This window comes from Myotis brandtii, unplaced genomic scaffold, assembly GCF_000412655.1.
Source record: "Myotis brandtii unplaced genomic scaffold, ASM41265v1 scaffold26, whole genome shotgun sequence".
NCBI classification, from domain to species: Eukaryota; Metazoa; Chordata; class Mammalia; order Chiroptera; family Vespertilionidae; genus Myotis; species Myotis brandtii.
The window spans coordinates 1206840-1220703 of NW_005359880.1; the positions used below are offsets into that span (position 1 = coordinate 1206840).

General features: G+C 35.8%; 1 protein-coding gene across 2 annotated transcripts in view; it reads left to right on the plus strand.

The window, feature by feature from the left end:
* LEPR (leptin receptor) overlaps positions 1–9411 on the plus strand; it is a 91354-nt gene extending 81943 nt beyond the window's left edge. The window contains exon 19 of one of the 2 annotated variants that reach the window (XM_005868029.2): positions 7736–9411. In XM_005868029.2, coding sequence (XP_005868091.1) covers positions 7736–8560 — 825 coding nt within the window. In that variant the 3' untranslated portion in view covers positions 8561–9411. Of the gene's footprint in view, positions 1–4819; positions 5872–7735 lie in introns of those variants that run through there. The other variant, XM_005868030.2, reaches the window with a different exon arrangement.
* The last annotated feature ends 4453 nt before the right edge of the window (positions 9412–13864 follow it).

The following is a 13864-nucleotide window of genomic DNA, read 5'->3' on the forward strand; positions in this document are numbered from 1 at the left end:
GTATAGGTTAATAGCCAAAATGTGGAAACAACTCAAATGTCCCTCAAATGAAAAATGGACAGGCAAATTGTGGTATATTCAATTCTAACACAAAAGAAAACAAAAATGTTAGTGATTGGTCTAGGGAAGTTCTTTTCTTCCATTTTATTTTTTAATTACAGTTTACATTTAGTATCATTCTATATTACTTTCAGATGTTCAGCATAGTGGTCAGACAATCATATACTCCACAAAATGATCACCCCTATATTTCCAGAACTCAACTGGAACCATACATAGTTACTATAACACTAGAGGCCCAATGCACAAAATTCATGCAAGAGCCGGCCTTCCTTCCCCCAGCTGCTGGCACCGGCTTCCCTCTGGCACCCGGGACCCGGGCTTCCCTCACAGCCCTGGCTTCGTCTGGAAGGTCATCTGGAAGAATGTCCAGAAGGACATCTGGTCTAATTAGCATATTATGCTCTTATTATTATAAATTATAGACTATATTCCTTATTTTGTACTTTATAGGAAGGGTCTTTTTTCATTTAACTTGGTTATCATTAGAAAATACTTTCAATTCTGTCTCCAGTCAACTCTAAGAAATTCTTATTTCTTTGACAATTTACTCTTCTCTTATTTCTTTGATTTTCTCTTTTTAGAGTCTGTATTCATTGGATTTTAGATTCTCTTTCTATATCATTATATTTCATTCTATATTTCATTTTATTTTCTCTGTTCTTTGTGTTTTTGTCTTACATTTGAGACCTTTCCATAACTAATTTTTCCAGTGTTTCAGTTGAACTTTATTTACTATTATATTTGTAAGTTTCCAAATATTCTTTTTAAGAGTATTCTGTCCTAGTTTTATGCATGCAATGTTTTGTTAAATCTTATTAGAAATATCAATTAGAGGATTGTTTGTTTTAAAAATTCTCTTTTCTTCTACTCCCTGAATTCTCCGTTTTTATTAGGATCATGTTTTTCCTTTATTTTTCTTGGCCTTGCCTTTTCTTTATCTCACTTCCCCAAATATCTGATAATAATCTTTTGTTTTCCTTTCTTGTTTAAGAGTGAAACAGTAGACAGGCTGACTGGGAGCCTGAGGCATATAGACAGGGATTGTTGCCCTACGTGGGTAGACAGATGAGGAAAGATATATCCACCCATGATGCTGAGTTAGCTCATTAGTTACTTTTAAAACAAAAACCCAAGTTGGGTGTGGAGGGTAGTTCTAATACGAAAGCTCTTGATGTGCAGCAGAGAAGTAGAAGAGGCCATTCCCTGGGCAGAGTTTTCAGTTTCCTGCCTCAGCTCTAATTTCTTCCTGTATTTTTACCTGCCACTTATTTCTTCATGCACCATCTCCAACTGGGCAAACTGTCTTTCTCTCCAGCTACAGCCCGCTCTGGAGATGTTCTGGTCTGCAGCTTTCTTTGCTCATCATCTTTGGTGTATACTCATTCAGTCATTTTCCATTTTTAAAGGATGGATTACAAAGCTGATTCTTTCTTAGCCTTCTCAAATTATCTTTGTTGTGGGTGTGCATTTGATTTACTCATGTATTTTCATTCTAACAGAGTCTCTACAGAAATGAGAGAGAAACATATATGCTCAATCTTCCATCTTGAATGAGGTTACTTCTCTACACCATTTTTTTTTCTTTTTTAAAAATATATTTTATTGATTTTTTTACAGAGAGGAAGAGAGAGGGATAGAGAGTTAGAAACATCGATGAGAGAGAAACATCAATCAGCTGCCTCCTACACACTCCCTACTGGGGATGTGCCCGCAACCAAGGTACATGCCCTTGACCGGAATCGAACCTGGGACCCTTCAGTCCCCAGGCCGATGCTCTATCCACTGAGCCAAACCGGTCAGGGCTACACTATTTTTCTTAATGCTTTAAAAATCAGAATATTAAAACACACAATGCATTATACAGATTAGGTATTATAAATTGTATACCTGAAACCTATATAATTTTATTAACTAATGTCACCCCAATAAATTCAATAAATAATTTTTAAAAGAAAAATAAAAGTCAGAATATTAGACAAAATATTGAATTAGTCTTCTAATTTAAATTTTACAGTGTCTAAAAGACTTTAATGATTTTTTATCCTTTCTTTAGCATTTTTGCCTAATCTATGGTTTTCTTTCTCTAATTCCAAATCATCTGTATTTTTAAAATCTAACTCCGCTCATTGGTTGTCTACATTTATGTCCATTTTCATAAGAGTGTGCTCCACTTAACAACCTTTAGGAGTGTTAAAGCTAAAGCAAAGTGGATTTTTCCCTGTGATTCGAAGATTATTTTAGATTCCTTAGCCTACTCTTGACCTCCAAAGAAGAAACCCAGTCGCCCATGGAAAAGCACTATCCTCACAGATCTGAGGCAGAGCATCCTGACATTGCTAGCAGGCCTTGCACAAGTGTAGAAGAGCTAGTGCAGTTTTGAGTTAGAAGTTCTATTTAGAAGTGCATGTTACTGGGCTTAGAAGTGTGTATTCCATTCCCTAAAATATGACTTCAGTTTTGTTTATTTTCTTGTTCTTCTTCATATTTATGCATATGCCCTTGGTTTATAAGTATCCAGAAGAGAGTAAGAATTAATGAGCTCAGATCTATCACAGCAAGTAGAAAAAGCAAAACAAAGAACATGTCCTCCTGACAGTTTGTGTTTGGGATATCTTGTCATCTTCCATTGTGCTACAGAAAGATTGTTGGACTGGAAAAAAACTGACTTAGGGTCCTTGCTGCTCTAAGTAGCTGTGCAACTTTAAGCCTCAATTGTTTTGTCTAAAAAAGGGGAGACACGTGGAGCAGATGATTTCTTTCTCTCTTTTTCTTTGGGGGAGGGGAATAGTTGTATGTAGTTTTACATGTCATTGCATAGTTGTACATAGCTGCTGTATATTAGGTTGAAGAGCTGTATATATAGTTGAATAGTTGTATATAGTTGTATATCTCTATATATTAAAGGCTAATATGCAAAGTTTCTCCTTGGGAGTTCGACCGGAGACCGGGAGTTCGATCACTTGCTATGACGTGTGGTGACCACCATGGGGTGGCGTGGAACAAAGGAAGGCCTCAGTCAGCACCTGGCAGCCAGGGAAGGAAGGCCCCAGCTGGCAGCTAGAAGGCCCCTATCGGCCCTGAACGCTGGCCAGGCCTAGGGACCCCACAAGTGCATGAATTTTGTGCACCAGGCCTCTAGTAGTTGTAAATAGAGTCAAATAGTTGTATATAACTGCTATATTATTAGTGGAATAGTTGTATATAGCTGTGTATGTGATTGAATAGTTCATGTAGTTGTATATATATAGTTGAATAGTTGTACATAGTTGTTGTATATTTAGTTGAATAGATGTATATAGCTGCACATCTATATATGGTTGAATAACTGTATATAGTTAAACTAGGGGCCCAGTGCACGAATTCGTGCACCTTGAAAGGAACTGTGGGCCATGAGGTTGTGGTGGGCACAGGAGTGGGTCTCAGCCCATCCTCCGTGCCCCCACCTGGCCCCTCCCACCACGGCCCCCGGTCCCCTGTCTGCCGGCAGCCGGCCCCGCTTGCACCCGCTGACAGAGCTGCCGCCATCAGCGGTTATGAGCGGTGGCTGCTGCCCCAATTACCCCTCAGGAGCAGGGGGAGATGGAGAAGCTCTCAGAAGTGATCAGGGCTGGCAGCTGCCGCTCACACCCACTGATGGTTCCGAGTGATTGTGACTGGCACCAGGCACTGACAGCGGGTGTGAGCGATGCTCAGGCGCCGGTTGTGGGTGAGAGCAGAGCCAGCACTGGCAGTGGGTGAGAGCAGTGGCTCCAGCACCGGCAGTGGGTGCGAGCACTGGGTGGGACCGCAGCATGCATGGGAGCAAAGAAATTTTAGTAACCACCAGAGGCTTGCCCCAATGACAGCGACCAGCGCCCTGCCTTGGTCTGGCGCCCCGCTCATCTGCTCCACCGTGTCGCCGTGCCCAACACCCGCTATGTTCCACACATGCCCCCTGGTGGTCAGCGCACGTCATAGCAACCTGTTGTTCGGTTGTTCTAGTTATTCCGCCGTTTAGTCTATTTGCATATTAGCCTTTTATTATATAGGATAGTTGTATATAGTTATATATATGATTGAATAGCTCTATATAGTTGTATATTTAGTTGAATAGTTGTATTTTGCTACTACGTATTCATTTAAGTAGTTGTATAGAACTAGTTGTATATATACTTGAGTAGTTGTATATAGCAGGATCTGTAGTTGAACAGTTGTATATAGTGCTATATATTTAGCTGAATAGTTGTACATACTTGTATATATAGTTGAACAGTGGCATATGGCTATATATGTAGTTGAATAGTTGTACAGATGATTTCTTAGATCTTTTTTCTAGATTAAAAATTATGATTATGATTCTATTTTTCACTCTTTTAGTCCTTCTTTCTCTTAACATTTAAATTTTTGTTTTCACTGCTCTATTTTGTTTTCTTGTTCCAAACTATCTAATATTACTTTTGTTTCTTACACCCTTTTTTTTCTTTTCTTTTCTTTTCTTTTCTTTTCTCTCCTTTTACTTATTTTGTTATTCCTCTGTAGTTTTTCCTTTGCTGAGGTAATTAAGACTGTCCACGAGTGTGATATTAAGAAAGTGAGAGAAGACACATTAGTTCAAAATTTTACCCTTTTCTAAAAAGATGCAGCACTGTTATATAACACAAAAATGTACAGTCCAGAACCCATGCCTCACAGAAAATGTTTGAAATCTTTTATATTTTGTTTTCTGAGTAATTTTTTTTATTTTTCTTTCTTATTTTGTTTTATTTTATCTAAACAGAGTACGGACATTCTTTGAAGTCTAATCATGATCACTACAGATGAACCCAATGTACCAACTTTCCAACATTCTATAGAGTATTAGAAGATTTTTACATTTTGAAGAAGGGGAGAAAATCTAAAAATAAAATTTGGTTGAACTATTAAGAACTAAACTATGATGGATCTGTTGATTTAGAACTAAAAACAGATGGGTAAATTTGGGATGGAGATAAAGGTCTGAGTCCAGTTCAGTTTGGATGTATGATTACTTTTCAGGTCATCTGAAGTTTAAAAAGCAGTGTTCATGATATCTGGCTTTTGATTGATCATTTGGTCATGAAACATTGAAAAATTCTAACTGTTGTTCTTATTACATATCTATTAGGTATCATCAAATATAGAGTAAACAATGTTGTCAGTAGATAAAAACAGCAGCTTCTGACACGTAGTTTTGCAGATATACTGACTCTAATGACAGATGAAGTAAACGTATTTAGTTTATACTTTTATGTACAAAATTTTCCATCTTGTATTCTTTTATAGACACTTCCATGTGGTCAACCTGGGAGTTTTCATTTTCTATAGTCTTGAAAATGGTCAAGTGCTAACTTCATTTCATTTCAAAAAAGCCAGAAGTTACAGTTTGTGCTGGTCACAGGCCTCTGCAAGTTACAGTTCATATCAGCATGACCTGGCATAGCAAGATCAGATTGACCAGAAAATACATTAGCTTCCAATTCAGCCTCCTCGTAAAATTTTTGCTTGAATTTAATATATTTACACCGAACCTCCCAAAGCTTCTGGCAGGCAAGGGAGTGCACAGTGGTACAAGAAGGAAGACTCTTTGGAGCTTTTACAAATATTTCATGGTGAGGACAGGACGTTTCTCCCTGAAAAAGACCACCTGCTGTTTCTATGAACTTAGCAGACTGTGTTCTGTTGCTCACATTAAAAATGAACCAAAGTCTTTGTTTGATGAACCAAAAAAAAAATAAATAAAATTCAAATTTAGGCTATACATGGATCACTTAAATTTAGATTTCATTCATAGTTTTATTTGAATGTAAAAAACATAAAACTAAACAATGAGGAGAATGGTATCCTTTTTCCCCTTCATTGACTTTAAATAGATGTCATTGGAATGTAAAATCTGAGTGAAATTAAGAAAAGACATTCTTTATTTCCCACCAGCTGAACATATAATATGTTCCCAGACTCTTATAAAAACCTCAAAAATTTAGATGCATTCAGTAATTTAGATGCTTTTGAGTAAGCATACTTTTAATAAAGGTTTGTGACCCCTTTATACACTTCAATAATATATGAGTGTATGATTTCTAATTATTTATTAGTGAAGTCTTCCATCTAAAATGAATGCAATCATAGACATGGGGTCAGTTTTTAGTTACCAATTATGAAGTCCTAGAGGGCATTGAATATGCCAAACATGTCATTTGAAAAACAAATGTGAGTTAGACTGCATTCCATGGGCTATGTTGTGTATTTTTTGTTTTCACACTGATAGTATGTAATTCCTTTATTTGGTGATCTTAATTTCTAAGTTATTTAAAATTTTAAGAAATTCAAAACATATATAGTAGTAGCCTTAAGAAAAAACAAAATGAACAAGCAAATATTTGAAGGAAATAATAAATCTAAGTATAGATTTCTGTCAGAATGAAAATAGGCACAGAAACAGTTCCTCTTACTATATTATGTTTATAGAATAATGGAAAGGTTGTGTTAACATGATATTTGTCATTATGCAGTATTTTAATATCTTTATAAGCCTATTCCATTACTATTATATTTACTGTTTGGTATATTTATTCTTTTATGGTTATAATTACCAATATATTTCAGTTCAGTTCAAAACTTTGCTAAATGAACTATGTTTTTATATGGAATAGATTTGCCATTATGAATTCAGGCAACAAATCTGAATTCACTTTATTAGTTTAAAATTTATAATATTCAAAAGTTCACTTATATGTATGATATACAAATTGCACATATTTTCTATAGCACTTCATTTAGTTGTGTTAATTTTTCAATGTGATGTGTCCACAGTATTCTTTATTTTGCATTTATTTTTTCAGTATGTTCACATTGTATGAGTTGTGTTTTTTGCACACATATTCTTGATGTGTTATGCTTGAGAGGATTTTTCTTTTGCTGTAACCACCATTCTTATAAAATATATGATATGCATTTGCTTTGTGTCTTTGTCTTCATTTCATATGTCCCATAGCATGTTTTTATATGAAGTCATTAATAAGGAATAGTAATTTAAAAGTCTGTGATCATTTTTTTCACCTTCTTAGTTCTTATTTTCTGATATCTTAAACAGATGCTCAGTAGGATATAAGGCAGATAAGTTCTTAGCAATCACAAATATTTTACCTTCACATCACATCTCACATCACGTTATTTGCTCATTTGATTTTATTTCTATTTACCTTTTTTAGTTGAGGTTTACATTTTCAGTTTGTGGGAATCTAATTTGTTATGAAATGTTAGGAACTCTTCAGATTGTAGCACTTTCTAATTACAAAAATCAGTCTTCCTTGAGAGCTAAGCACTTTCAGATACTATTTAATTTATTCCTCACCACAATGCCATGAAGTAAGTATTGAACATATTTTTACAGATGAAGAAAATGAAATGTAAGGCAGAAAGATGAATGTACTTGCCCATGGCCACAGAAATAGGACTCAAACCTCTATCAGTCACATCCTATTTTTAAACATTATTTATTGCTTTTCCTTTCTGATTTTTGATATATCTGTTTCAGTCCCAAACTAGTTAAATTTTGGTTGACTTATGTCCTTTAGCATTAATTTTTCACACTTCCATTTCTGCAAGGATGTCATAATGAAGTGGGAAAAAAAAGATAATAATACAATGAAACATTAAAATGTGTCTTTTCTTTTAGCCAGAAACGTTTGAGCATCTTTTTATCAAGCATACAGAATCAGTGACATTTGGTCCTCTTCTTTTGGAGCCTGAAACCATTTCAGAAGATATCAGTGTTGATACATCGTGGAAAAATAAAGATGAGAAGGTGCAGACTGCTTTGGTTCCTCTACTTTTGACAACTGCAGATCTTGAAAAGGGTTCCATTTGTATTAATGACCAACGCAATAGTGCTAGCTTCTCGGAGGCAGGGAGCACCAAGATAACCTGTGAGGATGAAGGCAGGAGACAACCCTCTGTTAAATATGCCACCCTGCTCTGCAACTCTAAGTCAAGTGCAATTGATGATGAGCAAGGGCTTACCAATAGCTCAGTCAGCAAATGCTTCTCTAGCAAAAATTCTCCATCAAAGGATTCCTTATCTAATAGCTCCTGGGAGATAGAAACACAGGCATTTTTTATGTTATCAGATCAGCACCCCAATATAATTTCACCACACCTTACATTCTCAGAAGAATTGGATAAACTTTTGACCCTTGAAGGAAATTTCTCTGAAGAAAATAATGATGAAAAGTCTGTCTATTATTTAGGGGTCACCTCAATGAAAAAAGAGAGTAGTGTGTTTCCGACAGATGAGTCAGGGGTGTTGTGTCCATTCCCCGCCCACTGTTTATTCACTGACATCAGAATCCTCCAGGACAGTTGCTCACACCTTGTCGAAAATAATTTCAACTTAGGAACTTCTGGTCAGAAGACTTTTGTGTCTTACATGCCTCAATTTCAGACTTGTTCCATTCAGACTCAGAAGATAATGGAAAACAAAATGTGTGACCTAACTGTCTAATTTCAATCAAGAAACATCTCAGATTATGTTACAATGAATCATAGAAACTGTAATATATTCCCCTATAGTTGCTAAGGGAGAGAAGAGAAAATTGTCCGTTAAATTTGAAAGTGATTGTTTCAAAATTAATGGTGTCTGTCCTTCAGTCGTATAGACAAATAATGTGAGAAAGCCTTCATGAACCTAGCCATGTAGACAGTCTCTCCTAATGATTCTTTTAACAAGCTACAATGGGAATGTCTCTGATGGCTTGTTTCTAGCTAAAAATAAGCCCAAACAAATATCTTTTGTGAAAGTAGACCTGTTTAGAAAGATCTAATCTGAATTATGCCTACATCTGAAAGAAGACTTCAAACTAACACTTGTGAGATGTAACTCTTGTTTCAAAGATGTGTTAGTTACACCTTGAGTTGTCTTTGTTTTACACTAATTTACGTATGTGCACATGTGCACGCACCCAAACACACACCTAACAGGTATCATTGTGCATTTTTAAAGTATGTGCTGTATTTGTATTTTGTGCTACTAGACTGTGCAAGTTAAAGATTTTTTTAATTTAACTTGCCTTGAGCACTTACTCTGTGTTAGACACTCCACTAAAGGTTGTATATAAATAGAAGATTTAGCCCTGGTCTAGGGGGTATACTTGTGAAGACTGAAAAGCAAGCCAATATTTATGTATCAAATCTAAGATATGTACCATAGAATGAAACCACTTATTATAATGGCAATCCCCACAGACAGTATTTGGAGGACAACACAAGCACTTTTGAAAACATGCCTGTCTTAACTCTTCTCTGTAAATATGTTGAAATGTTCACTTTCTTTCTTTTTTTATAATGAGTATTTCTTTCTTATTTTATTTTGTTATAAATATATTTGTGTGTGTATCAAATATCTTTGTTTTATTTTCCTCTCTTGTCCCCTTGTCATGTAACATAAAATATATTATTGACTTTATATCACAGTATTTAAGTTGTTAATTTTACATCACAGTATTCAAGTTATGGGATGGCCAAGAGAAGAGGAAACATCACTTTCTGGTAGTTAGATTGCCAAATGATACTGTATGTCACTCTAGAATCATTGTCTTTTCCTCATTCTCACTTGTATGCACACTATTTTTCTCACTTACTAAATATTTTATCTATGTAAGCCAATCACTGTGCTAATACTTTCCATACTTTAACTCAATTATTAAAATAATTGTATGAGACATGGACTACTACTACACTCCTTTAAAAGATTAGGAGATTAAGTAATTTGCCCAAGGTGGCAGGGTTAGTGGAAGATGGAACCCAGATTTAAACTCAGATCTTTTCACTGCTAATGATCATATTTTTAACATATACCTTGTACTGCCTTCCATTAAACAAAAATTGATGTGTCATCAAATAAAATCTATTGGGTAGAAATATAATGGCGGGTGAAAATTAAGTGAGAATTGCATAGATCTTGTCTTTGCCTCTAAACACTTTAAAGTTTATTGTTCATTTCAGCTTTTGATATGGAAAGAAAATTGAAAGACAGCATATTGGGCAACAAACTAAATTAAGAAAACTGCACAGATAGATGTTCAATGGCAATAAGTAAGAATTTAAAGATGATCAGCCTCATTAAAAGAAATAACTTTAGTCCTCAAAAATATGACGATGGGTTGTTAAACATCATGAATTTCATACTTAGACTGAGAGAGGATTTGCTGATTGAACTGTTACCCCAAATAAAGTCCTACCTGCCATCTCTATTCCAGGTGTAAGCATATGAAGTGAGCCGTTCTAAAAAATGACAGATATCTCAGATGCTGTCTGACCCAGTGATCACACTTCAGGGAATATATCTTAAAAATCCTGAAACACCCATCAGAAAGAATGTATGCACTCCCATGTTCATAGCAGTGTTATTTACAATAGCTAAGAATTGGAAACAGCCCAAGTGCCCATCAGTAGATGAGTTGATAAAAAAGCTATGGTACATTTACACAATGGGCTACTATGTAGCTATAAAAAAGAAGAAGAATCTCTTACCCTTTGTGTCAGCATGGATGACTATAATGAAGATTATAATGCTAATAAGCAAAATAAGCCAGTCAGATAAAGACAAGTACCATATAATTTCACTTATGTATGGATTCTAATGAACATAATAAACTGACGAACAAAATAGGTCCAGAAGTATGAATGCATGGAACAGACTGATAGATCTCAGAGGATGGGGGTGGGGGGGGGCTCAGCCTGCACCCTCTCACAATCCTGGCCCACTGGCTCCTAATTGCTCACCTGGCTGCTTGCCTGGTTGCCCCTAACTGCCCCCCATGCCGGCCTGATCACCCCCAACTGCCCTCCCCACCAGCCTAGTTGCCCCTCACTTCCCCCCCTGCCAGCCTAATTGCCCCCAACTGCCCCCCTGCCGGCCTGGTCGCCCCCAAGTGCACCCCCTGCCGGCCTGGTCACCCCCAACTGTCCCCCACTGTCCTGGGCACCTTTTACTGCCCCTCCAATGGCCTGGTCACCCCGTACTGCTGGCCCTGCGAGCCTGGTCACCCCCAATTGCTCCCCTCTTGGTCATAGGCAGCCATCTTGTGAGGGTTAATTTGCATATTACCTCTTTATTATATAGGATAGACAAAGCCCATGGACACAGACAATAGTGTGGTGAAGGCCTGGGATGGGGCTGGGGCTGGGTGGAGAGGGGAAAGATGGGAGGGGGGAATGGGAGACATCAAAAATAATACATACATACATACATACATAAATATACAGATTTGAGAATTAAAATACATTTAATAGTTAAAAGATCTCAGAGCCCAATTGCTAGATAATTTTTTCACACTTCATGATCATTTGCTACTTAGAAATCAATAAAGCTGTTTCATGTCACAAGTATTATTGGGATGTCTCAGGATCTCGTGTATTCAACTGATGACCCTCTTACAAGAAAAAGGTGAAGGGCCCATATCAGCTCACTAAACAAATAGTGTGGTATGAAAGCCTTGGTTCTGTACAAACACAAGTTGAGAAAAGATATCTTTTTCACTGATTTTTAAATGGTGTACGGATTCAAAAGCAGAAATTATTACATAAATAGAAGTTTTGGTAAAATTGACCATTTTCCAAAATATTGCTCATAGAATACAGATATTTAATTGAGGATAAAGTATAGAAAAGTTAGAAAATTACCTTTTGTCCCAGTCCACATATAATTAGAGACTAAACACTGAGCATGTCCACTGAGACACAACATTCGCCTGTGGTGTGGGACCCAGAACAACATGGAAGAGAAATTGATAGATGTGTCAATCAGCCCATGGTTTCATCATGCTATGTGGACACAATAGTGAAGTCCCAGGACCACTGGAGTGCTGCAGGCCTGAGATAAAAAGGAATTTAGTGACAGCACATCAACCTGAGATCGTTGATACCATCCTATTGCAGCTTCAGTTCCAAAAAACAAACACAAAAATTTCAAAAATATTGCAACTCCAAGGGACTTTCTTTCATGGAGAGGGCTGAAGTGGTACAGTTTGGCCTATACCTAATATATTAAATTTATTGTCAATGTGCAAAGGCTCTAATTTTCAGTTTTGAAGTTCATTTCACTATATATTACTGTATATTATTGGGTCTTTATGAAAATTATGTGCCAATAAATGTGGATTTTCATAAAAATTTAGGTAAAGTTTAGAATCTTTTATACCTCAGGATGATCAGATATTCTTTATTTCTTCCCAGTGATTCTGTAAAAAGAATGTTTAGGAGAGAAGTTGAAATATAAGTTCAGATTTTAAACTTAGGATAAATCAGGAATTTTGAATATTTTACTTAAAGGTTTTAAATTGCAACACAAGCTACTATTCAGTTTCTATAAATGTGAAATTTACTTTAAAAAAACCTCCAAAATTAATAATTTGAACTATGACTTCCAGTTTAAACAGGTTGTTTGAAGATAAATCACTTTTCAAATTAATGACATTATAGATTTTCTAGGTTAAAACCCCCCAAAACAAAGATGAAAAAACAAACCAAGGAATATTTAGTAAGAGCAGGGACCTCCTGTTGGAGACCTATGTTCCCATTTAGAAGTGGGCTACATGTTGATAGGAGGAATAGGAACAGATATTATTTTTAAACCTAACTTCAAGTAGTGAAAGGACATGGATGAAATTCCCGAACCAGTGTGTGATCCTGGACCTGGAATAAAGTTTTACGACCTTAAGCATGACATTCTTCCACCTCTTCTCATGCCTTCCCAATAAAACCAGTTACCTCTTTCCAAATATCAAACATATGGTCATATTCCCTTAGAAATATCCATTTTAACTACTCAAAAGCCGAGGAAACATAAATTTCCTCCACAAATTGATACCAGCAAAGCTGCTTTGGTTGGCACAGCACACAGATTAGGCTGTAAGAGTTGTGCCTAAGGGACTCATGTGGAATTGGACAGTGTACTACATAGGTCAAGACATACTGCAACCATATGTCACCTACACATGGATGAACACAAGACTTCTCTGTAGTTTTTAAAGAAATTTATTCTACTTTTTATCTTTCAAGTGTTGTCTTGATAGTTACAAAGTCTTCTAAAGTATTCATTATTGAGAAAACAGATTCTCAGATTTTAAAACACTCATCTCTCAATAATTGATAGAACAAATAAACAGAAAATCAGTAAGCATATACAAGACTTGAACAATACTATCAAGCAACTTGTCCTAATTAACTTTTATAGTACACTCACTCCAAACAGTAGAATACTCATTCCTTTAAAGTGCACATAAAACATTCACCAATATGGACCACATTCTTTGCCATAAAAAAGTCTCAATAAATTTAAAATTATTCAACTCATTAAAATATTTTTTCTACATGGAATGAAATTAAAATCTAATCACCAAAAAATTTAGAAACTTTTCCTAATACATAGAAACTTCATAGTGTACTGATAAGTAACCCATGGACAAAGAAGAAATCAATAGAGAAAATATAAAATATTTCTAACTGAATTAAAATGAAAACACAGCTTATCAAAATTTGTGAAACACAGTTAAAGTACTTAGCAGATGACTTATGGCACTAAAATAAATGACTTCCTCTTTAATCTTTAGAAACTAGTAAAAGAATAGTATATAAAACTTGATATATGCTAAAGATAAGAATGAATGAAGATAAAGGCAGAAAACAATGACATAGAAAACCTAAAACAAAAGAGAAATTCAATGAAACCCCAAACTGGTTCTTTAAAAAGACCAATAAAATTGATAAAATCTAGCCAGACTGACCTGGGGGTGGGGGGGGGGGGGAG